Genomic DNA, 21,783 nt, shown 5'->3' on the forward strand with positions numbered 1-21,783 from the left:
CAGGGCAGGGGCGCCCGCCCCCGGGGCCCCGGGAGAGGTGAGCTCTGGCGCCGGGACAGGTGTGTGGGCGTCCATGATGGGCTGGGGGACGCTCTGGGAGCTCTCCCTGCACAGCGCTCCGAGCCCCGAGGACCCGGTGGTGGCGTGCGCATCCAAGGGCTGGGGAGCGTTCCCGACCCCAGGCGGCAGGGTCGCCCGTACCTGCGCTGAGCTGGACCCGGGNCCTCACTGGGTGCTGGGCGTGGGCGGCCTCTGTCGCTAGGGCTTGGGACCACACTCCGGACCCCCAGAACTTCTAGGTCTGGCTCCTCTCCATCCTCTACTTGATCGGCACCTAGGTTCACCGCCTTCTGGGAACAGGGCTGGGAGAAGGTGGATTCCATAGCGACGTAGGCCTGGGTGCGGGGGGAGGGGGGTGCTTCTTGCTCAGGTTTCCCCCCGCTCTGCTTGGCCCAGGGAGGGAGATGCAGCTCCCTTGGAGAGCTGTCCTCCCTGAGGGTTTGCACAGATAAATCTGAAGTGCCACAGGGTGGGTGGGCTCGGGGGAAGCTAGGAGGAGGATCTGGCCAGGCTTGCACTGCTCTAGGCAAAGCCCAGGTTTGGATGATCCAGAATTCCTAGCCCTGGGAGCACCGTGTCCCCGTCCCCGGGGCGGGGGTGCCCAAGCAGCCTCCTAGTTCTCTGCCAGTCACTGAAGGACACCCAGGACAGTTATTGAGTGCAGAGCAGGGCTGCTTTGGAAGCTAAAAAGGGAAAGCTTTGGCCTGGATAAGGGACCCATCTCCCCGGGCACACATGGGTCTCAGGATCTCAAAGCAGTATGTCTGGAGGACACAGGGGCACAGCCTCTGCACTCCCGCATCAGCCGGAGGCGGGGCAGGCGGCACCCCCTTCCCCACCACCCCCATTCCCCGGCAGGGATCTTTGCTGACTGTGAGGTGCAGTGGGAGCCTGCACACGCACAGACAGGCTGGACAGGGGGGCAGGCTGCCCAGAGGCCCTGTTCTCAGGTGCCAGCCTCCCCACTGCCCCCTGCGTTCTCAGGCCAGGCCCCAAGAGGATGTGGAAACCCCACCCGGGGGCCTAGGGGAGCCAGAGAAACAGCAGAGGGTGCAGCAGCTGGTAAGTCCCAGGTCAAGGGCTGGAGGCAACCAGTTGTGGGCAGGTCTGCCTTCCCACATGAGGAGCCCTTGCTTCTGACCCCACAGGAGTCAGAGCTCAGCAAGAAGCGAAAGAAATGCGAGAGCCTGGAGCAGGAAGCCCGGAAAAAGCAGAGGCGATGTGAGGAGCTGGTGAGCTCCAAGGGCTTTCCTGAGGCCAGCCGGGTGGTGGGCGCCCTCAGCTCTGCTTTCACCTCCTGTCCTGTCTGTGGTGGGGGAGGCCTTGTCAGGGAGGGCAGGATCCTCTTTGTGGGTGCCGGCCCCCCACCCCAGAGCTCCCCTGGTTTCTCAGGAACTGCAGCTGAGAGAAGCCCAGAACGAGAATGCCCGCCTCGTGGAGGAGAATTCTCGGCTCAGTGGGAGAGCCACGGAAAAAGAGCAGGTAGCGGTTCTGTGCACGTGCTTTGGGGCTGGGCTTCTGCCGGGGCCCTGGTCCCTGGGCAAGGGGCTGTCTGCTGCACCCCCTGAACTGGGCCAGAGTATGAAGGGTGCTATTCCCCCCGGTGAGGGAGCTGCTGGGACAAGGCTCATGCACCAGCTGCCTGCTGCTCGCCCCCCTCCAGGTGGAGTGGGAGAATGCGGAGCTGAGGGGCCAGCTCCTGGGGGTGACGCAGGAGAGGGACTCGGCCCTTCGCAAGAGCCAAGGCCTGCAGAGCAAGCTGGAGAGCCTGGAGCAGGTGCTGAAGGTGAGGAGATTGCATGGGTGGGGGGAGGGTCTTGGGCCCCGGTGCGAGGACAAAGGGAGGCAGGAGAACGTGCCCCATGTGGGGCACCGGGGTCTGAGGCCCAGTCCTGGCACCACCAGCCTTGCCTTTCTCTGACTTCAGTTTCCTTCATAACACAGGGAACGCATGGTGTCCAAGGCTCCCACATCTTAGATCTACAGGGATGGTGGAGCCGGGCTGTGGCCTTGACCCAAGGTCTTGTGTTTCAGCACATGCGGGAGGTGGCCCAGCGGAGGCAGCAGCTCGAGGTGGAGCATGAGCAGGCTCGGCTCAGCCTGCGGGAGAAGCAGGAGGAAGTCCGGAGGCTGCAGCAGGTGCGGGCAGCGGGGAGGGAGGGGTGGTAGGCTGCTGGACCCCTCAGTCAGGTGCTCATCCAGTGAGCTTTTACTGAGCACCCGCTGAGTGCCAGGCTCTGTGTGAGGCACTGGGGGACAGTGGTGGGGAAAGATCAGGGCCCAGGCCAATCAGCAAATAAGTGGATCCATGAGTGAGGTGACCCCTGTCGCTGATGGGCCCAGGTGTAGGGGGGGAAGTGATGTGACAGAGTGACCAGGGTGGGGCCAGGGGCCACTTTAGAGAGGGGGGCAGGGAAGGCCTAATCCGTTAAGGGTGAGAAGGAGCCAGCTGAAGAGCACTCCAGGTAGAACTGAAGTGCAAATGCCCTGTGGCAGGATAGAGTGTGGGGGTCCAGACCAGTTGGCTAGATTATAATAGGTGAGACAGAGCAGCAGGAATAGGCAAGAGCCAGATCTCATGGGGCCTTAAAGAAGAATGGATATTTTGTTCTCCGAGGGGTTGGAAGCTGTTGGAAGGTCCCAAGCAGGGGAGTAGCATGATCTGATTCATCATTTCAGAAGATCACATGAGCAGCACTGCGGAGGGTGGGTTGGGGGTGTGGGTGAAGAGGCAGGTGGTCAGGTGTCAGGGCTGCTGTGGTTCAGGCGGGAGAGGAGGGCCATCTGGACAAGGGTGCAGGTGATGCAGGTGGACCCAAGGGGAAGGAGCTGAAGTATTTTGGAGAGAGAAGTGGCAAAACTCCATAGGATTCTGGTTGAGCCCCAGCTTCTCGTAGCCATTTGCTGCATAAACCTTGATGGAGTGTCGGGCTCTTCACCCTCTAGGAGGTGATGGATGAAGGGGCAGCAGCTGTGAGAGTTAGGGAGTCCTGAGTCCTGAGTCCTGTTCTGGCTAAGTTTGGGTTATGTGTTAAATATACAAGTGGACGTTCCCATAGGCAGTTGGATCTACGGCTTTGGAGTCATGGGGAAGTTGGCCATGGAATTAGGTTTCAGAGTCATCAGTGGTCCAGTTGTGACTAGATGGGCCCCCTTGGGAGACAGTGAAGAGTGTAAAGTACCCTGTGCCCAGCCCTGTGCCCTGCAGCATCCCAACATTCAAAAGGGGCAAATGACAGGGCACAGGTGAGGGAGGCTGAGAAGGAGCATCCCAAGAGGTAGGAGGGAAACCCAGAGGGTGGATGTCCCAGAAAGAGAGAAACCGTATCAGACCTGCCTCTCCTTGATGCTGTTACCCTCTGGCCTAAGGTATGGTTCTGGGTGGGAATCTGGGAGTGAGGAACCTCAGCCTCCCCCTTCCCAGCTCGCCTTTCCTTTTCTTCCCTCCCTTTGCCCTTGCTGCTCCCCCCACCCATCTCCTCCCCTCCCCTCCCCTGTTCCTCACTTTTCCTCTCCAACCTTTGCCTCCTCCTACCTGCAGGCCCAGGCAGAAGCCAAGAGGGAACATGAAGGGGCCGTGCAGCTGCTGGAGGTAGGGTCCTTGGAAGTGGCCGCCAGCAACACCAGTTTGGGGGGAAGGCAGGGAAGTTCAGAGAGAGCTGTAATGGACTGCATGGGGGTGGGAGGGGGTGGGGTTAAGGAAGGGCCCTTAAGTGCTCCAGAGCCTAGGGAATCCCTTCCACTGTCGGCCTACTTCTCAGGCGGGGGTGCAGCTGGGCAGGGGCTCCTGGGTCTGGTGGCAGCAGCCCCCACTGCCCCCACCCCCAGGGGCTGTCTTCACCCTGAAATATCCTTCCATTTAGGAACTGCTCAGTCAGTCCAGGGAGCCGACCAGGTAGTGTCCACTTGGGCCCTTGCTCCCTCTCTCCCTCTCTGTGCAGTGACCCGCGGGGTGAAGGGTTCTAACCTGTCCTCTGTGCTTTCCTTTCCTGCCACAGTCGACCCTGGATTCCATGCAGGTACAGCCTCCTGACCCCCCACCTCACTGGGTTGTCCTCTCCCATGTGCCTGTGTGGGCTGGCGGAGCTGGGTCTTCTTCCTCAGGGTCCGGTGGTCCCAGCTTTCATGTGGAACAGAGGAGGGTGTGTCTGGTAGTGGACCCGAGAACCTGTAGAAGGCCTGGGACTCCTGCGGGACATGGGGGCCACCTCCTCCACCCAGAGCTGCCACAATGCCTGGCAGATGTGGGGCTGACCTTCATCTAAAACCTAGCCACTTGGACCATGAGGAAGTTCCTCACGAGTCTAACCCATGATCCTCTTGATCATGGGCCAGGGGAGAGCCCCAAATGTTGGGACTTTTCTTTTCTTTTTTTTCAATTTTTAAAATGTTTTATTTATTTCTGAGAGAGAGACAGAGACAGAGACAGAGACAGAGACAGCGTGAGCAGAGGAGGGTCAGAGAGAGAGGGAAACACAGAATCTGAAACAGGCTCTAGGCTCTGAGCTAGCTGTCAGCATAGAGCCCAACGCGGGGCTCGAACCCATGAACCGCGAGGTCATGACCTGAGCTGAAGCTGGACGCTTAACTGACGGAGCCACCCAGGCGCCCCAGGACTTTTCTGATACCTGAGAAAATTTCTTGAGAATTGGCTCCTTCCTGCTGTAAAGATGTCCCTAGCTCCTGTGCAGGGTCTCTGCGAAGGTGGGGATTTGGGTCACTGACTGAGAGCATGACAAGCAGCAGAGCCAAAGAAACTCCCAAGGAGATACTGGCAGTGGGGCTGGGAGTGGGAGCCATTCCCAGAGGCAGCATGGAGGAGGGAGCGCCACTGACTGGGGTGTGAGGGTGTGCTGTGTGGGGGGTGGGGTTCGCCCTTCCCAGGGAGGCTTGGGAGTGAAGGCCGCCCACAGCCCTGGTGCTTCACACCCTACTCAGACGCTGGTAAGGCAGTGGGCAGCCAGGTGAGGGCTGGTGCCCGGGGCTAGGGCTGGGCAGGTGGAAGCTGAGGCCTGGTGTGGGGGCTCCGGATGGGACTGGGCAGCTTTGCTGGGCCTGGTGGCTTATGGGAGGTCTTGGCCCAGGTCCGGGTTCGAGAGCTGGAGGAGCAGTGCCGCAGCCAAACAGAGCGCTTCAGCCTCCTGGCACAGGAGCTCCAGGCCTTCCGCCTGCACCCTGGCCCCTTGGACCTACTCACATCCGCCCTGGGCTACAGTACCCTTGGGGACCACCCACCACCCCCCTGCTGCTGCTCTACCCCCCAGCCCTGCCGTGGCTCTGGCCCCAAAGGTAAGTGGACCCCAGTGACATTTGTCTGGAGTGCTTTTGTATAGAGCAGAGAGTTCAGGGTCAGAGAAAGCTCGCAACTCACCCAAAGTCACACAGCAAGTTGATGGGGGAGAAATGAGCTCACAGGAGTGGCTCCCCTGGAGTCTGGCCAGACATCGCAGCCACTGCCCTCTCCTCCAGCAAGACCTCTGAGGTCACAGCTGGGAGTTGGGCACTAGGAATCAGCGGCCGGCAGTAAGGGCTTGTAAAGAGCTGGGTTGGGCATCAGTCAGATCTGGGGTCCCCAGCCCCTCTCACTTAACAGCCCATGTGATTTTGAGTATGCTGCTAAACCTCTCTGAGCTCTGGTTTCCTAAGCTGTAAGACGGAAATAATTCAGTGCACTTCAGCGGCCTGCTCTGAGGATCATGTGAAATAATATATGTAAATCACTTCCACCTCTACTTAGTAAGTTCTTCTCAAATATTTCCCTCCTGTAAGGAGATGTGGCTATGGAAGTCCTGACCCCCATATCCAAGCAGCCCTCCCTGCTCCCTAGTCTCTCCTCAGGTCACAGACCTCATGTGCCATCTTCTCTTTAGACCTTGACCTCCCTCCGGGCTCCCCTGGGCGCTGCACCCCAAAGTCTTCTGAGCTTGCCCCTGCAACTGTTGTCGGGGTCCCTCGAAGGACGGCCAAGAAGGCAGAGTCCCTCTCCAACTCCTCTCGCTCTGAATCCATCCACAACAGCCCCAAGTCATGCCCCACACCTGAGGTCAGTGCTGGGGAGGGGCCCGGGGATAGGGGGTGGCCCTATCCTCCTCTGTGGTTCCCAGGGGTTGGGTGGCTGCCGGGCTGTGTGGGGTCCCAAGTTGCAAAGTGGAGCCAGGCCCTAGGAGAGAAGGGCCTGCGGATCCCTCTTTATGGGCTAGGAGCTCTGGTGGAGGCCGCCCTGCTCTCCAGGGCTCACCTGCAGGCCTTACTCTGGGGCCGCCCAGCCCCGCCCCTCTGGGGCTCACAGAGGCCCTGGAGTCCTGAGCCTGATGGAGGGAGACACTTCGGCGCCAGGATCCGTATAATGAGACTGTTCATGTGAGTGTAGCAGAAGCAGGTGGTAGTGTGGGAAAGAACACGGGTTCGGGGATTCAGATCCCAGCTCTGTCTTAGGCAAGTCTCTGATTCTTTCTGGTTTCCTCATCTGGGTTTTGGAATTAATAAAATCCACCTTGTAATGTTGTCATGAGGGTTACATGAAAAGGTAAAAGGAAGAGCGCTACCTCAGGGCACACAGTAGATGCTTAACATGTGGCCGCTCTTATTATTACCAACTGCTTGATCACCTTGTCCCTCTCTCTACTTCTTCCTAAACCTCAGAAATCCAAGGGGGCAGGGGCACCTGGGTGGCTCAGTTGGTTAAGTGTCCGACTTCGGCTCAGGTCATGATCTCACAGCTCGTGGGTTCGAGCACCGCATCAGGCTCTGTGCTGACAGCTAGCTCAGAGCCTGGATCCTGCTTCAGATTCTGTATCTCCCTCTCTCTGACCCTCCCCTGCTCTCGCTGTCTCTGTCTCTCTCTCTCAGAAAAAAAAAAAAAAAGAATCTGAGGGGGCAGGGCCAGAGCAGCCCTGGGGCTCCGGGGTTGTGAAAAGCAGGGGAACCCAGCCCGGCCTCTACTGCCCCCTTGTGGGATGAAACGGTGTGGGCTTTGGCTGTGCCGTTGAGGGGCTGTGCTGTCTCCTCCCACACACTCCTCCCCCACCGTGCCCTCCTTACAGGGGCATCTCAGGACCTTCTGCCTCCTGGCTTCTGGCTCTTCACAGTCAGAGTGCTTTGCCATGTTTTTCCCTTAAGGAGACAAACTGTCATTGGACACCCCCTGCACACCGGAGTGGTTGCTATCAGTGGGGAAAGTGGTCTTATTTACTGGGACGGTACAATAGAGGCCAGGGCTCAGGAGGGATCAAGGTTATTCTCACTTGGCTTTGCCAGGGCAGCTGGGCTCTGCCAGGACCTGCTGGCCTGGGTGCTGACTTAGAAAACACGGAGGCTCATTGCTGCTGGCGTTGTCCAGCCCGTGCTCTTTCCCTTCTCAGAGCCGTAGGTCCTCTGGCTCATCCTGGAAACCTGCCTGCTTTGCCACTGGCCCTGGGGCCTGGAGAGGACTGGCCCTTTCTGTTTGCCTGCAGGTGGACACAGCCAGCGAGGTGGAAGAGCTGGAGGCAGACAGTGTCTCCCTGCTCCCGGCAGCACCGGAGGGCAGCCGGGGAGGAGCCAGGATCCAGGTGTTCTTAGCGCGCTATAGGTGGGCTCCTCCCCTCTGCTCCCCACTCATTTCCCTAGCATTTGGGGTGTATGGGAGGAAGGGGCTGGTGAAGAGAGAGGCCTCTGGAGGTGGCAGGGGTGGCTCAGGGATCCCCGATGGACATGTCCCCTTTGCCCAGTTGAGCCAGGTGGGCACAGTGAGTGCTTACTTGGCTACCGGTGGACAACCAAGTCTCCATAAAGGCCTAGTACAGTGGGAGGGAGGAGACGGGATGCGGGGGTAGGGTGTGGGTCACTGTCATCCTCCCTCTCCGCACCTCCTTCAACAGCTACAACCCCTTCGAGGGCCCCAATGAGAACCCAGAGGCGGAGCTCCCACTCACTGCTGGCGAGTACATCTACATCTATGGCAACATGGACGAGGATGGCTTTTTTGAAGGTAGGAAGGTGGCAGAGTTATTCTGTCCATCCCCCTGCTTTTGAGTCCCTCTTCCCAGAGACCTCCACCCACCCCTCCCATCCCCTACCATCTCCCCGGCCTGCTCAGCCATATAGTGACCTGGCAGCCCACGCAGAAAGGGCCCAGGAAAGGGGCCGCTGGTCTGACTGCAGATCTGCCCGGAGCAGGGCAGGGCAGGGCCTACCACAGTCCAGGTGATGCATGGGGTCACAGGGAATTTGGCTGAATCTGCTTTTGTGCTTCCAGACAGGGCACGGCAGTGCTGAACACTAGTGACCTCGAAGTTGGGCATGTTGCACGGATCTGAAGCTGGATGCCAGCTGGGTGTGGGGCAGGGGGAACCAGGGTGCAGAGGCCAGGAGAGGGTGTCAGTGAGTAGTCAGGAGGTGTCAGGGCCCAGGCAGGGCATGGGCTTCAGGGCAGTGCTAGAGGGTCTGCGGGGGCCCTAGGCACCTGAGCAGAAGCCCGTTACTGAGACTGGGCGACAGGGCTGGGCCTGCCGAAGAAATGGTCTCTGGGGACTCCTCAGGTTGGCCCTGGCCAAACAGCAGGGAGAACAGGCCCATGCCGAGACTGGGTTGCAGTGTAGGCAGGGCAGGGTGAGGGCCATGAACTGGGGTGGGGGTGTAGGAAAGAGGTTAGATCTGAATCTGTAACTCCCAAAGCTTCGGGTTTGTAAGGCCAGGTCTTCAGAGCCCACCCCGGGCCCTGCACCTGTTCTTTGAGTAACTGCTGTGAACAATGGTGAACCGCTTAGCTCCCCAGAGGGAGGGGTAAGGAAAGTGGGATTAAATATTTCCCAGAAAACGACTCTCTAAATGAAAACAAAAACCTAGGAGCCAACCACTTTCCTTGGAGGGGGGCAGCAAGAACACAAATATTCACTAAGCAGAAATTATTAGAATTTGAACTATACGATCTGGGGTAGATTTAAAGGCGTGGAGACAACGGGCCTGGGATGCTATGTTCCTCGTCACATTTAGCTAAGTGACTGCTTCCTCTACGTCTGGTCCTGCCTGGACTGCTGTCGGTGGTTCAAGCTTCGGAAACGTGTGCCTGACTCTGGCTAGGGCTCCAGCGCCAGCCTTTCAGGGTGATAGAGGTGCTTAGTGCAGAGGCTCCTACCTTTAATGTCACATTCCTCAGTGTTAGTGCTGATGTTAATATTCTCGGGCTCCCGTAATAAATTACCGACAGAAATGTATTCTCTAACACCTCCTGGAGGCCAGAAGTTTGAAATCAAGGTGTCGGCAGGGCCACACTCCCTCTGGAGGCCGAAGGGGAGATTCTGTTTCCTGTCCCTTTCAGCTTCTGGTGGCTCCAGGTGTTTCTTGGCCTGTGACCACGTCACTCCCGTCTCTGCCTCCATAGTTACATTGCCGCCTCCTCCTCTTATCTCAGTGTCTCTCCCTATGTGACTCTTTTAAGAACACTTTTCATTTGGTTTAGGACCCATCTAGATCATCTGGAATGATCTCATCTCAAGCCCCTTAACTTCATTACATCTGCAAAGATACTTTTTCCAAATAAGGCCACATTCACAGGATCCGGGGATTAGGATGTGGACAGACTTTTGAGAGGTGACCGTTTGATCCACTACAGGGCTTATTTTCTCAAATGTACTGAAAATCACTATTGTTTCTCCAAGTTTCTGTGCTTTTCCCCTCTCCTAGAAGCAGTAGAGAGTGAGGGTATTGGGGAAACTGGGAGGCCCCCCCGCAGCTCAGACTTGTCTTCCTTTTCAGCACCCTCTTTCCTAAACCCTGGACTCTGCTTCCCCTTCCTCCTAATGAAGCACAGCAGCCACGGGCTCAGCTGTTCTCCGGGAATCCGTTCCCTTCCCCCAAATTAGCTGGGACATGGCATGCTGGGTCCCCAATTTCTTCCCTCCTTGACATCCCTCTATTGTCAGGTGTTCAAGAGAACTGGAGCTTACCTTTGGACACTGCCTGGACTGACTACCAGTCATGTTCCTGGGCCCAGGCTCGCTGGGGGTCCTCATCCCTTCTAGAACCCACACGGGAATCTTTTCTCCGGCACTCATGCCTTTTGTTGCTAAAGATTCCTTCCCTTCCCCTGATCAGGTGGTGCTTTCCTCTCCCTTTGAGGATGTCTGTTTTCCACAGAGGGAAGCTCAAGGGTGCCCCTGGCCCGACTACTCATGCCCTCGGAGTATAAGTTTTCAAACATACAGTAAAATGAAAGAGTAATACAGTGGACACCTATATACTCACCACCTACATTCAACAGTTGTTAACATTCCTCCATATTTGCTTTTTCCATCTGTAGGTTAAAAATGAAAAGTGATGTAAAAGCAAGTTGTAGACATCATGACATTTCGCCTAGCCCCCTTTCAGCACGCATCTCAGAACGTGGTTCTCGGAGAGCCTGGTGGCGCTGGCACCTGGGAGCCTGTTAGAAATGCAGACTCGCAGCCCCACCCAGACCTAACTAAATTAGAACTTGCATTTTAACAAATCTCCAGGCGATTCATATGCACACTAACATTTAAGAAGCGCTGTCCTATATCACCAGGGTGCTGTTATTACACCTACGGATATTAGCAATGACTCCCCTACTGCAGATGTTGTGCGTTCTTGCCTTTTAAAAGTGCTCGCAGATAAATGTTGATTTGGATCAAATGCTTAAGATCACCAGCTAACCGTTGCTAAAATGCATTTATTGGACTGGTTTTTCTCTGCCTCCTCTCTGTCTTCCCCTTCCCTGCCCTCCCTCTGCCAGGGGAGCTCATGGATGGCCGAAGGGGCCTGGTCCCTTCCAATTTTGTAGAGCGTGTGTCCGACGATGACCTCCTGACCTCCCTCCCTCCGGAGCTGGCCGATTTGTCCCACAGCTCAGGCCCCGAACTCAGTTTCCTGAGTGCAGGTGGGGGTGGCAGCAGTAGCGGGGGCCAGAGCAGCGGGGGACGCAGCCAGCCCAGACCTGAGGACGAGGCTTCGGGGGAAGAGCTCAGCCCGAGCCCCCAGCCCGAGGGCCTGGGCGGGCCCCCTGCTGTGCCTTACCCACGGGGTCTGGTGGTCCTCAGGCAGCTGGCCCACAGTGTGGTGCTGGCCTGGGAGCCGCCTCCTGAGCGAGTGGAGCTACGCGGCTACCATATCTGCGTGAACGGGGAGCTGCGCCAGGCCCTGGGGCCGGGGGTGCCCCCCAAGGCTGTGCTCGAGAACCTGGACCTGCGGGCCGGGCCCCTCCGTGTTTCTGTGCAGGCCCTGACCAGCCAGGGCAGCTCGGACCCTCTGCGCTGTTGCTTGGTGGTGGGTACCCGGGCTGGGGTGGTACCTAGCCAGCTGCGGGTCCATCGACTGACAGCCACGTCTGCTGAGATCACCTGGGTGCCCGGCAATAGCAACTTGGCCCATGCCGTCTACCTCAATGGGGAAGAGTGCCCCCCTGCCCGCCCCAGCACCTACTGGGCCACCTTCTGCCACCTGCGGCCTGGTACTCTCTATCAGGCCCGAGTGGAGGCTCAGCTCCCACCTCGAGAGTCCTGGGAACCAGGCTGGGAGAGGCCGGAGCAGCGGGCTGCCACCCTGCAGTTCACCACACTCCCAGCAGGTAGGCAGCCTCGCTTGGGCTCTGATGCTCTGTAATACTCGGGAGGCCAGGCCGGGGACATGCATTTTCAGGGAAATGGCAAATGAGGCTGGTATCTCTGGAGGTGAGTGTCCTGCATTCCTGGGTCTGGTGCCCTCCTCCCCTCAGGCCCACCCGATGCCCCCCTGGATGTGCAGATTGAGCCGGGACCCTCCCCTGGAATCCTGATCATCAGCTGGCTCCCAGTAACAATTGATGCTGCTGGCACCTCCAATGGCGTCCGGGTCACGGGCTATGCCATCTATGCCGATGGGCAAAAGGTAGGGCCTGGGGACTCTGCCTGCCTGTACCCTGGGAATAGGGTATGGGTGTCTCCTTGCCATGCTCAGAGACCTCATCTCCCCAGCTTGGCACAGAGATGCCCAGCCGCTGGCATTTGGACATCGTGTAGCAGGCAGATCGGTTGAGGGCATGGGCTTTGAGAGCGGAGGACTGTGCTTCAAACAGCATGCCACCGCTGCAGCCCTGCGGCCGGGAGGATTAAGTGAGATGAGGCACGCCAAGGCGTTAGCGCCCTGCCTGGCATAATGCTAACCGCCACTGCTAACCACCACCGCGTCCTCGCACTCGGCCATCTCCGCCTCTACCTTCTGCCCGCAGATCATGGAGGTGGCGTCGCCCACAGCGGGCAGTGTGCTGGTGGAGCTGTCCCAGCTGCAGCTGATGCAAGTGTGCCGTGAGGTGGCTGTGCGCACCATGTCGCCCCACGGCGAGTCAGCCGACTCCATTCCGGCTCCTGTCCCCCCAGCCCTAGTGGCAGCCTGCCTACCAGCCACGGTCTCTTGCCCCTCACCACGGCCAGGCTCCGAAGCCAGAACACCTCTTGCTCCAGCCTCCCCGGGGCCTGGAGACCCCAGCTCCCCCCTCCGGCGCCCTGACCCGCACGGAACTCAAGAGGCCCCCGGGGCCCCCCCGGCAAGCCCTCCCAGAGATGCAGCGAGAGGAGCCCCCCAGGAGCCCCCAGCAGCTTGCTCCCAGGTACCCTGCTGGGGAGAGGGGGAACAGGTGGAGGCTGGGACAAAGGCCCAGGGCTTGGACCCTTCCTCAGCACCCACCATTCCAGGAGGAGGCCGGGGCAGCTGTGCCGGGCACCTCAGAGGACGGGAGGGCCAACGAGCCGGCTGCGGGAGACAGAGCTCCCGGCCCCGCGGCTTCGCCTCTGGCCCAGGAAGAGGTCCTCCTGGCACCCTGCTCCGGCCAGGGAGCACTCGCCCCGCGAGGACCCTGTGCTGAGGCCGGCCGCGGAGGAGACGCCGGGTCTGGGCTGAGGCCCAGGGCTGAGGTACGGAGCCGCCTCCGAGAACGAGGGCCTGCCTCCCTGCCTCTGCCCGCCCAAACCTGGGTGTCCTCTCCCTTTATTTTCCACTCTGGTGTGCGCCCCACGTCTGCTTCTTTGTCACCCGTCTTCCCAGCTTTCTCTTTCCCTTTTGGCTACTACCCCTCTTCCCTCAGTCCTCGCCCTTGAGCACACCCCCCATTTGGGACATGACTCTCTCCCTCTGCCAAGGGACCCCTGTCATTCCAGCTAGGGCTGACCCTTCCGGAGCCCCCTGTGCCTCCTCAGACCCTTCCCTCTCTCTTCCTTTGCCTCACCTCTCGTAGAGGGAGGACACAGCAGAGCTCGGGGTCCACCTGGTGAGCTCCCTTGCGGACCATGGCCGCAATTCGGATCTCTCAGACATCCAAGAAGAGGAGGAGGAGGAGGAGGAAGAGGATCTGGGTTCCAGGACTTGCTCTTTCCAGAAGCAGGTTATTGGCAACAGCATCAGGGAGAATGGGGCCAAGGTAACGGGGCGAGGACGGGCTGGCGGGCCCTAGACCTCAGGTTCCGGGGGCCTCTATCCTTCGTGTCAGCAGCTGCTCCGGCCACCACGGAGTGCCAGCAACATCCTAGGTGTGTGGCCTGGGCCCTGTCCTGAGCAGTAGATAGGAGGTCGCTCAGGAGTCTGCCTTCCTGGGAGGAAAGGAGAAGATGAGCGGCCCTCTTCTGTCCCTTCTCCTGCTCCAGCCTGCTGCAGGCAGCGCCCTGGCCTGAGGTCCCTGCTGGGAGCCTCTGTGGAGGGGGGGGAGGTGTGGTCTGCTCTCTGCTGCTCCTGTCCCTTGGGCCCCAACGTCCGTGCAGCCTGTTCCCAGGGTGTGTTCCCTAACTCCTCCTCTGGCCGTGCTCTGGACTTGCTGTGTGACTTTGGGCCAGCCCCCTCTCTGGTCTTTCCTCTTGTAGGAAGCTGAGGGAGGGCTGTGGGATTGCGTGGAACCCCTCCCCTCATTTGAGGACAATGGTCACAGCTGTCTCCTCTTCCCACGGACCTCTCTTCCCCACTGCCCTTCCCCCCAGCCCCAGCCTGACCCCTTCTGTGAGACCGACAGCGACGAGGAGATCTTGGAGCAGATCCTGGAGCTGCCCCTCCAGCAGTTCTGCAGCAAGAAGCTTTTTAGCATCCCCGAGGAGGAGGAAGAGGAGGAGGAGGAAGATGAGGGAGAGGAGGAGGAAGACGAGGAGAGGCCAGGGGCAGGCTGTTCCTCCCGAGACCCCGGCCCACCCGAGTCTGCACTGCTGGGGCTGGGCTCTGACAGCGGTCAGCCTCGAGGGCCTGGCCCGTGTCCCTTGTCCCCAGAGCCCTGCAGGGCTGGGGACCGCCTGGAGGACATACCTGGACTAGTTAGTGGAAACAGCCGGAGGAAAGGAAGTGGCTCCCCTGAGAAGCCCCCAAACCGCAGGCGGTCCCCAGATCCCCGTGAACACTGCAGCCGACTTCTCAGCAACGGCGGGCCCCAGGCCTCTGGACGACCGGGCCCCACACGGGAAAGGGGCAGCCCCTCTGTGGGCGAGGGGACCAAGGGTGTGCCAGAGGCTGGTGGGAGAGGGCGGCCGGCCCCTTCCCGGAGATGCTCCCGTGGCCGGGCCCCAGAATCTAGCCTGGCCAGCTGCCTCTCCCCCAAGTGCTTGGAGATCAGCATCGAATATGATTCTGAGGACGAGCAGGAGGCGGGCGGCGGGGGCATCAGCATCACCAGCTCCTGCTACCTCGGAGATGGGGAGGCCTGGGGCATGGCCCCCATAGGAAGGTCCAGGGGGCCTCTGAAGGCCAATTCAGGCCCCAACCCCTACCCACGCCTTTCGGCCTGGGAGAAGGGGGAGCCAGAGCGGAGAGGCCGCAGTGCGACTGGCAGAGCCAAGGAGCCACCCTCCCGGGTCCGTGCCCACTCCCCACCCTGGCAGCCCCCTGCCTGCTGCCGCCTGGTGGCTCTGCTTGCTGCCCACCAGCCACTGCCATTCCACGCTGCCGCCTCCATCCACAGAGGTGGGGCTGGGCCTCTGGGCTTCCTCACCCGCCTCCTCCCACCCACATTCCACTGCTTTGCTGCTTCTGCCTTCGGAACTGGGATGCACAATATTCTGTTATCGCTAGCCTCCAATTGCCGCCAGCCAGCCCCTGCCTTTGCACAGGGTGGCCTTCTGCTTAGCTAGTTACGTCTTCGGGACACTGACGGTGATGTCCAGCATCACCTGACCCTGACGCCAAGAAGAGGCCCTCCTCTCCCACGCTCCTCCTCAGCCAGCACTGAGACCCTCCCCTCTACTGCACTCACCAACGAGGGTGGCCGGAGCCGGGGTCTCCCCTTCTGCCCTTCCTCCCCGCCGTGGGGGTGTCTGATGTCTCCAAGAGATTGGGCCAAGGCTCCAGGAAAGGAATGTTGTGTCCCGGCTCTGCTGTGCTGCTTATGCTGATGGGGCAGAGCTGGGGAGCGCGTGCGGGGTCCTGCCCTGCTTACTCGCCCACCAGCGGATGGTGGGTCACTTCTGCTCTCTGCTGCCCTTTCTTTGCAGGCCACAGAGACTGGGGAGCCCAGAGGGCAGGACAGCTCTGGGAGGAGGGGCCCCCCGCGGAGAGGGGCCCAGGCCCCCAGGGCAGGCGGCACTGAGCTGGGTGAGCACCTGAGGGGGGCTGGGCTAGGCCGAAGGGGCTTTTCCTAACCTAACCCTTTGGCAAGGGCTTACTGTCATCGCTGTCTCCACAGCCTCTCTGAGGAGCCCCCCAGAAGAGGCGCTGGTTTACCAGGACCTACCTGTCAGGGTCTTTGTGGCTCTGTTTGACTATGACCCGGTGTCAATGTCACCCAACCCTGATGCTGGGGAAGAGGAGCTCCCCTTCCGGGAAGGCCAGATCCTGAAGGTGACTGACTGACTGTCCGGGTCCCCTACCCTTTCCCCTCTCCTGTACTGGGGGTGTCCAGCCTGCGTGGTGGGGCGGAGAGTCCATAGCTTCCAGAGCCAGAGGACGTGGAGCTGAGTCCTGACTTAGCCACTTGTACCTGTGTAACCTTGAGTGGGTGCACTAGCCGCTGTGGACCTCAGTTTCCTCGTTGGTAAAATGGGCTGATGTTCATGTCTACCTCACAGAGCAGGTCAGGGCACGTGGCATACTTCAATGGCCCGGCATACAGCACAGTATAATAACAGCTACTGTTAACATTACAGTTTTTACGGAGTCTCCAAGTATTTATTCAAGGCTTTTTGCAGTTGCTCAGAGATTACAGAGATATAGTCTGGGCTGGCCGGGAGGGTCTGGAGGGTGGATGTGCCGGCAGTGAGTGAATATATATGAAAAGGGTTATCTTCTCTCATCCCTCTGGTCCTTATTCTTGGCTGTTTCTCCCTATTTACTGTTTCATGACCCACAGAAGGTAGCACATTCTTCTGCAATTCTGAGTGTGGTGCTGTGGGGCTCAGGGCCTGGGAGCCAGGCAGCAAGTTGTACTGGCCTCTTGAGATGACTGATCTTTGCCTTCAGGTGTTTGGGGACAAGGATGCCGATGGCTTCTACCGCGGTGAAGGGGGCGGGAGGATAGGCTACGTCCCCTGCAACATGGTGGCCGAGGTGGCTGTGGACAGTCCCATAGAGAGACAGCAGCTGCTCCGGCAGGGTTATTTGTCCCCAGATGTTCTCACCGAAGGCTTAGGTATGTCCGACTGCTGTCCCTTACCCACCTCCCACCACCCCAGCTCCAACTCAGCCCCTCCTGAGCAATCTGTATATCCGGGGTGGCCAGGGAGCATCATTTTTCCAGAGTCCAGCAGAGCCTGCAGCCTTGCAGAGACTAAGGCCAGTGTGGTCACCGCAGTTAGCTTGCCACGTGGAATGGGGGTCTGCTGCAGAGGGGCTGGGCCATCAAGTTTGGATCCTGGAGGTCAAGGATGGGAGAGGAAAGCCCTTTAGAAACTTGAGCACAAGAATCCTGGCACAGTCCAAAGAAGAGATCCAGAGTCACTATTCTGACCCCCTCCCCTGCCTCAGTTTCTCTCTTACATATACTTGCCTTTCTGGATCAGGGAATGGTCCCTTTGTGTACTCTACAGCCCGCACTGCTGGGCCTCCCCCCAAGCCCCGCCGCTCCAAGAAAGGTGGGTGAGACCCCCCCTTCTCCCTTGGGGCCTGTGAGGATGAGTGGGGGTGGGGAGCACTGCTTGGCTCTCTGGGGAGACACGAGTGGGGTTTTGAGCAGGTAAAGGGGATTAGGGCAGACCTTCAGCCACATCCATTGCCTCCACTGGGGAGCGTCCCTTTAACGGGGACGGGGAGTGGTTTGCTGGGGCCTCTGCTCCAAAAAGCACCTGGCTGTAAATTCTGTGCAGCCTGGAGCAAGTCATTTACCTTTTCTGGGTCTTGGTTTACCGCCACATCCGAAGGGCTGGGCTCTGCTCTCTGAACATCTTTCTCCTGCATCCCTTGCGTGAGACCGAGCATCCTGCCTGCCCTGCCCCACCCCCAGCCCAGGATGAGGAGGGAAGTGAGGGGCGGGGCTCACCTGCACATTCTCTCCACAGCTGAAGTGGAAGGCTCTGCCCGCCCTTGTGCAGGTGAGGGGCCATTCCTGTGCAGGGGAGGATGGGAAAGAGGTGGGGCTGGGTGGCCCCTCTGGGTTCTCCCCAGAGGCTGCAGCTAGTGGACAGGTGGCGAATAGGGGGTCAGCAGTGTGGAGGATGGTATGGCGTGGGGGCTCCAGAGAGTCCCCAGTCCTCTCCCACTTCCCCTGCAGGCCGCCCCCAGCAGGTCTCCTCTGCCGGCCTGAAGTCCCCCCGTTCCATGGTGGCTGCATTTGACTACAACCCTCAGGAGAGCTCCCCCAACATGGACGTGGAGGTGAGACCTCCATAGAGAGCCCAGCCAAGGGGGTGGTGGCAGGGCCTCCCCAGGGCTGACGTCTGCCTCTTGGGCTCTCCACAGGCAGAGCTGCCCTTCCGGGCAGGCGACATCATTACTGTGTTCGGTGACATGGACGATGATGGTTTCTACTATGTGAGAACATTGGGGTGGGGGTGTGCTCTGCCCCCCTCACCAGCCCTTTCAGGGAGGGCTCTACCAGAGCCAGGGACGGGGGTGAGCAAGGGTTCCTGAAGGAAGCCTGGAGGAATGGACCAGGCACTTTGACATGGACCAGGTTGTGGCAGTGATGTTGACCTCTGGCTGTTCCCCCCAGGGGCTCCAGGGCTGAGGGGCTGGGGCTGAGGCCTCTTTGCTAGTCTCAGCCTCATCAGCGTCTCCTCCCCAGGGGGAGCTCAATGGACAGAGGGGCTTGGTTCCATCCAACTTCCTGGAGGGCCCTGGACCTGAGGCGAGCGGCTCAGACAGGGAGCCCGGGGCACCCCAGGCCGAGAGTCAGGTCAGTGAGGAGCTGGGCTCCCAGCGCAGCAGCTGGGGCTGTACCTTGCCCGAGTGGTGGTGGGGACAGTGTCGCAAGGGGGGGGCGGCTGGCTGTGATCTAGGGAGCACCGTGCAGCATGAAGCTTCGAGGGAGAGCCCTGCCAGGGCCAGCTCCCTCCCAGTATGTGCACCCCTCTGCAGAGGAGTGATGGCTGTGACCCTGAGCCCCGGCCCATCTGACCCAGCTGCCCAGCCCCCCCCCTCCCCGCCCCCGGGCTGATGTCGGTGAAGTGCCTTGTGGAAAAGCACCCTTGTACCCCTCACACCACTAACTAGTCATAGCCCGGGTTTCAGGGAACCTCCCACCCTCTCCTTGTCTCCCAGGTGCCTTTTAAAGCCAGTTGCCCAGCAAGGCCCAGCAAGCTTCCTGGGTCCTTGTTCTTAGAGCTTGCCTCTCCTCGGGGTGGGTGGAATACAGCTGACTTCCAGCCTTGTGGCACAGGGAGAGGGGGAGGGGCCTGGCCTCTGGGAAACCCTGGGCGTCCGTCTGCGATATTTCCAAAGGCAAAGGCTATGCAAAACGGGACCAGTTCCTGTGAGCTGAGTGACCTGGTGACTGGGCAGGGAATATGTGAGTCAGTCCATAACCCAACTCCTCTCTTTGTTCCCTGTTCTTCAGAGAACGAGGAGGAGACGAGTCCAGTGCTAGATGGAGATAGATATATATAGAGAGAGCAACATGTAAGTGGGGGACTGGCCCCCTCTGTTCATGTGACTCCCCACTCCTTACGTCACCATGATCAGATAGCGCTCCTTTGTCTTGAATACTGGAGCTGACCTGGCTCCTCTGCTTTCTCCCAGGGACTGGGGGAGGGAGATCTTGCCGTGAGCCAGATCTGGGTATAGGATCATCCCCTCCCTTTGGTTTTACTTTGGGCAGTGCCAGCTGTTATAGGAGTACATGTCATGTTAGTATATAACGCCCCATAGTACCTGACTCCTCATATTCTATAGCCCATGCGGCTTATAGAATGTTGTGTGACATCCGTATGGTGACTCATCAGACTGTTATGATACCGTCTGACTATGGTATTATAATATAGTGATTATTATTGGTGACAGAATATACTGCCTCCAGTAATAATAGTCTCCCCGCCCTTGTCCTCTGGATCATGACCTGTTGGGGGATTGGATGCATGATTTTACTTCCAATTCTTAATTTTCTCTGCTGGAGGGAATAAAAGGGGGGCTTAAACAATTGAAATCTAGAGATAACCCCAAACCATTCATCTCTGGGGCTCATGGACCCCCTTCATTTGTTTCCCCAGCAACCCCTCCCTCCTGGGATGCTGTGGAAGGGGCCCTGGGAAGTGGTTAGCGGTAGATGCTTTGGCCTCTAGGTGCCAGCAAACCTCTTTGAGGGCAGGCCCTGCCGCGTCGGTCCCCAGGGCCTTGGGTAGGGGGGTCCTAGGCCCGGCATGCGGCTCCCTTGCCTCTGGTCTGGGCTTCATGGCTGGCTCTGGCCAGGAGGCTGCAGGGCTGTGGTGGTGAGTCGGGGGCGGGCACTGAGGAAGGGAGTGGAGGGCAGGGGCGGGGAACTCGTTGGCGGCCAGATCTGACTGGGCTGTGCCAGGCACAGGAGATCATGGTAGGAATGTGGGAATGGGGAGTAGGGGTAGGAAGGCTTCCTGGTGGCCCTCCTATTCACCCACCCCCCTGTCCTTGAGGCCACTAATAGCACTGGGTGGGCCTGTGGTCCGTGGAGCTAGGAGGAGACTCAGCAAGGGAGATAGGCTGACAGAGGTGGCAGGGCGGCCTCCAGAGCTTGTGTGTGTGGGGCTGAGTGGTGCGTCCCCGCAGCCATTTAAGGAGGAGTCCCAGTCTCCTCCTTGGGGGGCGGGGGCACCCCCACAGCTGCTGGGCTGGAGGAGCATGCTGCTTCTGTCTGTGCAGTGGTGTGGTGGTGCGGGAGAGGCCTTCCCAGGGGGGTAGGGGTGGGAGGCTGCCTCTAAGTGGTCCTGGTCTTCCTTTGCTCTGAGGGGGTGACATGGGGGAATTGGGGGCACCTATCCCGAGGGGCAGGTCCAAGGACTCCTGAGCTCTGTCAGCCCAGGACCCTATAGGGAGACCCAGAGAAGTCTCATGAGCAGCATCACACACATTCACCTCTCTGAGCTCTGTGTGTGTGTTGGGGGGGGACAAAAGGGGGGTAGTGGGGCTCTGGTTCTTGACCATGGGTCTGTGACATGGAGGGCTGGAAGCACTGAGATTGTAAGGCGAAGGAGTTGGGTTGGGGCAGGGAGCCAGGCCCTGACTTTGTCCCTTTTCTCTCATATTTCAGGACTGGGCCAGCTCAACACAAGGGCCCCCAGTGCCCAGAGACTGGCCCTGTGCCCCTGGCCCGGGCGGCTTCCCCACAATTGAACTGGGGGGACTACAGGGCACCAGAGAGAAGGTGTGGGGTCTCCTCGCCAAGGGGAAGCAGCTCCTAAGGAAACTGGGTTCTGAGAAGAAGGAGTGATGCTGTGATCCATCCAGCAGGCAGAAGCAGCCCCCTGAGGCCCCGGGGTCACGGGGTGGGGAAGGCCCTGGACGCCCATTCTTCTGAGTTAACACTGTGGCACTTGAATGGGAATCAGAGACTCTTTGAAGGTCAGAGCTAGAGGAGTCCTCAAGGATGAATCCTCTGGAGGGGCATCCGCCTCTTATAGGAGGGGAAATTGAGCTGCAGAGTGAGGAAACAACTCGGTCAAGGTTGCTGAGCACCTCAGCCACAGAGCCAGGACCCGTGACTCCCCGTCCATCCACCTACGCCTACTTTCCAGCCATGACACTAGTCCCCTCTTTGATCCTCCCCACTCCGATGGCTGGCTATTCCTGACATGTCTTCCTTCCCCTGAAGGCAAGTTTGCACTGGATTCCCTGGAGCCCCCCTCCCCATGGGGCAGGCAGGGCGGAACCCTGTATATATGTACATACTCAGTGCCTCAGTCCACGTCGCTTCCACCGCACAGGCCCAGGAAGGAGAAAGGCCATGCCAAAGCGGGCCTAACCCCCGCTCCATAGTGCTCCACCCCTCCCTGCCAGCCCGGCCTCCTGGCCCCTGCGTGTCCCACCCCCAAAGACCCTGGGGCCAGCGGGCAGAAAGCAGGAGTTGGGTTTGCCTTATTTTGCTCATTGGATTCAACTTCTCTTTTGCATCATCTTCCTCTGGTCCCTGTCGGAGTCTGGGGGCTGGGGAAGAGGACAGATTTATGCAGCTATTTTCATACATTCCCTGTTCAGAGTGGGGTAGAGAGCTCTCCACCCTCACCCTCACCACCCCCTCTAACCCTGCAGCTGGGTGAGTGTCTCTGCATGTTTCCTTCATTGTGGTGGGAGATCATTCGACTGACCCCCCACCCCCAGCCTTGGTTTCCAGGGATGTGGAATGGTGGGGGCATTTGTTTAAAAAGACATTTTATTATAATAAAGTCT

At 59.3% G+C, this 21,783-nt stretch overlaps 1 protein-coding gene across 3 annotated transcripts in view; it reads left to right on the forward strand.

Annotated features, from left to right (window-relative positions):
* The window catches only part of TSPOAP1 (TSPO associated protein 1), a 24,497-nt gene extending 3,784 nt beyond the window's left edge, over positions 1-20,713 (forward strand). For 2 of the 3 annotated variants that reach the window (XM_077745530.1, XM_077745531.1), the window contains exons 5-32: positions 1-37; positions 1,045-1,122; positions 1,209-1,292; positions 1,453-1,542; positions 1,724-1,846; positions 2,095-2,199; positions 3,602-3,652; positions 4,059-4,079; positions 5,145-5,349; positions 5,931-6,103; positions 7,515-7,630; positions 7,920-8,029; positions 10,793-11,623; positions 11,771-11,922; positions 12,263-12,640; positions 12,726-12,944; positions 13,265-13,447; positions 13,998-14,855; positions 15,492-15,591; positions 15,683-15,837; positions 16,456-16,624; positions 16,995-17,066; positions 17,490-17,522; positions 17,702-17,805; positions 17,890-17,961; positions 18,215-18,325; positions 18,986-19,047; positions 20,648-20,713. The exon at positions 1-37 is cut by the window's left edge and continues 209 nt beyond it. In XM_077745530.1, the coding sequence (XP_077601656.1) occupies positions 1-37; positions 1,045-1,122; positions 1,209-1,292; positions 1,453-1,542; positions 1,724-1,846; positions 2,095-2,199; positions 3,602-3,652; positions 4,059-4,079; positions 5,145-5,349; positions 5,931-6,103; positions 7,515-7,630; positions 7,920-8,029; positions 10,793-11,623; positions 11,771-11,922; positions 12,263-12,640; positions 12,726-12,944; positions 13,265-13,447; positions 13,998-14,855; positions 15,492-15,591; positions 15,683-15,837; positions 16,456-16,624; positions 16,995-17,066; positions 17,490-17,522; positions 17,702-17,805; positions 17,890-17,961; positions 18,215-18,325; positions 18,986-19,015 (4,660 nt within the window). In that variant the 3' untranslated portion in view covers positions 19,016-19,047; positions 20,648-20,713. The remainder of the gene's footprint in view (positions 38-1,044; positions 1,123-1,208; positions 1,293-1,452; positions 1,543-1,723; positions 1,847-2,094; positions 2,200-3,601; positions 3,653-4,058; positions 4,080-5,144; positions 5,350-5,930; positions 6,104-7,514; positions 7,631-7,919; positions 8,030-10,792; positions 11,624-11,770; positions 11,923-12,262; positions 12,641-12,725; positions 12,945-13,264; positions 13,448-13,997; positions 14,856-15,491; positions 15,592-15,682; positions 15,838-16,455; positions 16,625-16,994; positions 17,067-17,489; positions 17,523-17,701; positions 17,806-17,889; positions 17,962-18,214; positions 18,326-18,985; positions 19,048-20,647) is intronic. The other variant, XM_077745532.1, reaches the window with a different exon arrangement.
* Positions 20,714-21,783: the final 1,070 nt, after the last annotated feature.

Source organism: Crocuta crocuta, unplaced genomic scaffold (assembly GCF_008692635.1).
Source record: "Crocuta crocuta isolate KB4526 unplaced genomic scaffold, BGI_CrCroc_1.0 scaffold333, whole genome shotgun sequence".
Taxonomy (NCBI): domain Eukaryota; kingdom Metazoa; phylum Chordata; class Mammalia; order Carnivora; family Hyaenidae; genus Crocuta; species Crocuta crocuta.